General features: G+C 40.2%; 1 protein-coding gene across 1 annotated transcript; it reads left to right on the forward strand.

Moving 5' to 3' along the window:
• Positions 1–1,902: 1,902 nt before the first annotated feature.
• On the forward strand, positions 1,903–3,831 carry LOC123385946 (ubiquitin-conjugating enzyme E2 variant 1). The gene has a single exon (XM_045059327.1). The coding sequence runs from the start codon at positions 1,932–1,934 to the stop codon at positions 2,373–2,375; it is 444 nt and encodes a 147-aa protein (XP_044915262.1). The 5' UTR covers positions 1,903–1,931; the 3' UTR covers positions 2,376–3,831.
• Positions 3,832–4,145: the final 314 nt, after the last annotated feature.

Here is a 4,145-nt window from a genome sequence, read left to right on the forward strand (position 1 = left end):
CTGAAAACTATAAAACATTGATGAAAGGAATTGAAGATGACACAAGTAGATATTTCTTGCTCATGGATCAGAATAACAAATATTGCTAAAATGTCCTACCCAAAGCAATCTACAGATTTAATGCAATCCCTATCGAAATACCAATAGCATTTTTCATAGAACTAGAACAAATAATCCTAAAATTTGCATGGAATCACTAAAGACTCCGAATAGCCAAAGCAATCTTGAAAAATAAAAATAAAACTGGAGATATCACTATCCCAGATTTCAAGAAATACACAAAACTGTAGTAATCAAAACAGTATGGCACTGGCACAAAAATAAACACATGGGTCAATGGAACAGAATAGAGAGCTGAGAAATAAACTCACAATTATATAGTCAATTAATCTTCAACAAAGGAAGCAAGAATATGCAGTGGGAAAAAGATAGTCTCTTCAACAAATGCTGTTAGGAAAACTGGACAGCAACACACATAAGTATGAAACTAGACCCACTTTCTCACGCCATATACAAAAAATAAACTCAAAATGGTTAAAGACCTAAATGTGAGACCTGAAACCATAAAAATCCTAGAAGAGAGCATAGGTAGTAATAGCTAAGATATTGGCCATAGCAACATTTTTCTAGATATGTCTCCTGAAGCAAGGGTTGGGGGGGGAGGGCGGGGAAGCAAAAATAAACTATTGGGACTACATCAAAATAAAAAGCTTCTGCACAGTGAAGAAAACAATCAACAAAACTAAAAAACAACCTACTGAATGGGAGATGTTATTTGCAAATGACATATCCAATAAAAGGTTTGTATGCAAAATATATAAAGAACTTATAAAACTTAACACCAAATAACAAATAACCCAATTTAAAAATGGGCAGAAGACATGAGATTTTTGCTCCAAAGAAGACATATAAATGTCCAACAGATACATGAAAAGATGCTCAACATCACTCATCGTCAGAGAAATGGAAATCAAAACCACAACGAGGGGTACCTGGGTGGCTTAGTCAGTTAAGCAGCCGACTTCAGCTCAGGTCATGATCTCCAGCTTGTGAGTTGGAGCCTCATGTGGGGTTCTGTGCTGACAGCTTAGAGCCTGGAGCCTGCTTTGGTTTCTGTGTCTCCCTCTCTCTCTCTTCCTCTCCCTGCTCACACTCTGTATCTCTCTCCTTCAAAAATAAATAAACATTAAAATTTTTTTTTAAAAAACCCACAATGAGATGTAACCTCATACTTGTCAGAATGGCTAAAATCAAATCCATAAGAAACAAGTGTTGGTGAGGCTGTGGAGAAAAAGGAACCTTTGTGCACTGTTGGGGGAAATGCAAACTGGTGCAGACACTATGGAAAATAGTATGGATGTTCCTCAAAAAATTAAAACTTACCATATGATCCAGTAATTCCACTACTGGGTATTTACCTAAAGAATATGAAAAAACTAATTCAAAAAGATGTATGCACCCCTATATTTATTGAAGCATCATTTAAAATAGCCTAATTATGAAGCAGCCCAAGTGTCCATCAGTAGATGAATGAATAAAGGTGTGGTATAGGGGCTCCTGGGTTGCTCAGTGGATTAGGCATCTGACTTTGGCTCAGGTCATGATCTTGCTTCCGAATCTGTGTCTCCCACTCTCTCTGCTCCTCCCCTGCTCAGGCTCTGTCTATCTCTCTCTTAAAAAATAAACATTAAAAAATATTTTAAAGAATATGTGGTATATATACACAATGGGATATTACAAATATTACATAATTTCACAAATATGTGGAATTTAAGAAACAGAAAAAAAAAGAAAGAAAAAGAAAGAGAGAGATAAACCAAAAACAGTTTCTTATTTATAGAGAACAAACTAGTTACCAGAGGGGAGGTGGATAGGAGGATGGGTGAAATAGGTGAAGGGGATTAAGAGTGCACTTATCTTAGCGACGCAAGATGGCAGCCACCACGGGCTCGGGAGTAAAAGTCCCTCGCAATTTTCGACTGTTGGAAGAACTGGAAGAAGGCCAGAAAGGAGTAGGAGATGGCACAGTTAGCTGGGGTCTAGAAGATGACGAAGACATGACACTTACAAGATGGACAGGGATGATAATTGGGCCTCCAAGAACAATTTATGAAAACCGAATATACAGCCTTAAAATAGAATGTGGACCTAAATACCCAGAAGCACCCCCCTTTGTAAGATTTGTAACAAAAATTAATATGAATGGAGTTAATAGTTCTAATGGAGTGGTGGACCCAAGAGCCATATCAGTGCTAGCAAAATGGCAGAATTCATATAGCATCAAAGTCGTCCTGCAAGAGCTCCGGCGTCTAATGATGTCTAAAGAAAACATGAAACTCCCTCAGCCGCCCGAAGGACAGTGTTACAGCAATTAATCAAAAGAAAAACCACAGGCCCTCCCCTACCCCCCTCCCATTCGATTTAAGCAGTCTTCATTTTCCACAGTAGTAAATTTTCTAGATACGTCTTGTAGACCTCAAAGTACTGGAAAGGAAGCTCCCATTCAAAGGCAATTTATCTTAAGATACTGTAAACGATACTAATTTTTTTGTCCATTTAAAATATATAAGTTGTGCTATAACAAATCATCCTGTCAAGTGTAACCACTGTCCACATAGTTGAACTTCTGGGATCAAGAAAGTATATTTAAATTGGTTCCCATCATAACTGGTGGGGCACATCTAACTCAACTGTGAAAAGACACATCACACAATCACCTTGCTGCTGATTACATGGCCTGGGGTCTCTGCCTTCTCCCCTTCTCCTCCCCTTGCCTCCCTGCCTGCCTCCCTCCCTTCCCTCCCTCCCTCCCTCCCTCCCTCCCTGCAACAGCCCTCCAGCTTGGGGTGGCTTGCTAGAGTAGGTGTGAAGGTTTCAGGTCACAGCCTGTGGGACTACTGCTGGGTGTGTGGGGGTGCTCCAGCTGCACCCCTGCTTTTTTTAAGTCTTAAATGATGCCCCCCACCACCACACCCCCCCCCCAAGCCATTGTCCCTTCTTCACTTTCCACCACCACCCTTGGCCGAAGCATAGATTGTAACCCCCTCTGCTCCCCTCTGAAATTGGCCTTTGGTGAGGAATTCAGGGCTCTCCCCATATCTTCTCCCCCACCTTAATCGAGGGGTGCTGCTTTTTCCTTCCTCCTCCTCAACTCCCTTTTTGTACCATCACCACCCAACACTTTCCACAATACTTCCTTGCTTTGGCCAGAAGCCATCAGGTAAGGTTGGAAAGAGTCTCTGACTTCCCTCGTTTAGTTTTGGAACCACATTTACTCACTCTCCACCAGCCTGGGAATGAATATTGGGTCCTCAGCCCTGCCACCCTCTGCTGTCATCGTCAGCTGATGCGGTTTTTTAGCTCAGGTTTTGATAAAGTGAAAAGAACAGTCACCAGGGGTACTCACACCTGCCAGCTCTCAAAGTTCTTGGTGGTTAAACTTGGAGAAAGGCCACAGAAGACACTTGTAAGCACACACGGTCCCTCTGAATGAATTTTCTTTTCCTGTAATTGCTTTTGCTTTTAAAAATTGAAGAAGTTTTACACAGGGTTCTCATGTGGTCATCTTGCAATCCGTTTGGGTCTAGTTTGGAATGTGGCAACTGGAACAAAAAGAACCTTGAATTTGGTGCATACTTTGGTTTTGGTGCTGCTGTTTCTCACGGTCCTCAGCAGGGATTGAAAAAGAACTCGGTGTGCACAGCAGATCCCCGAAATTGGCGGGCTTGACTTCCTGGCAAATTGCTGCGTTTTTCCACTTTTCTGTTCAGGACCACTAAATGCTGAGATGTGGATGCATACCGAAATAAAAGCGATTCATTGTGTTCTAAAGTTTTTTTTTTTTTTAATTTAGTGTTTGTGTAAAACCACCTTTTGAAGCAGCAACTATCAAGTCTGAAAAGCAATCGATGTTTCCATTAATCTTTTTCTGGGGGAAACCTTAGTTCTAAGGATTTAACATCCTGTAAGTAAAGTTTAACATAACAGTATTCCATAAGCAGCCTTTTTATTGTCAGACCATTGCCTGATTTTAATATAATAAAAAAAAAAAAGTGTGCGTTAATATTTAAAAAAAAAAAAAAAAAAAAAAGAGTGCACTTATCTTGATGAACAATGAACAATGTAGAATATAATGTTGAATCACT

Source organism: Felis catus, chromosome B3, assembly GCF_018350175.1.
Source record: "Felis catus isolate Fca126 chromosome B3, F.catus_Fca126_mat1.0, whole genome shotgun sequence".
Lineage (NCBI taxonomy): Eukaryota > Metazoa > Chordata > Mammalia > Carnivora > Felidae > Felis > Felis catus.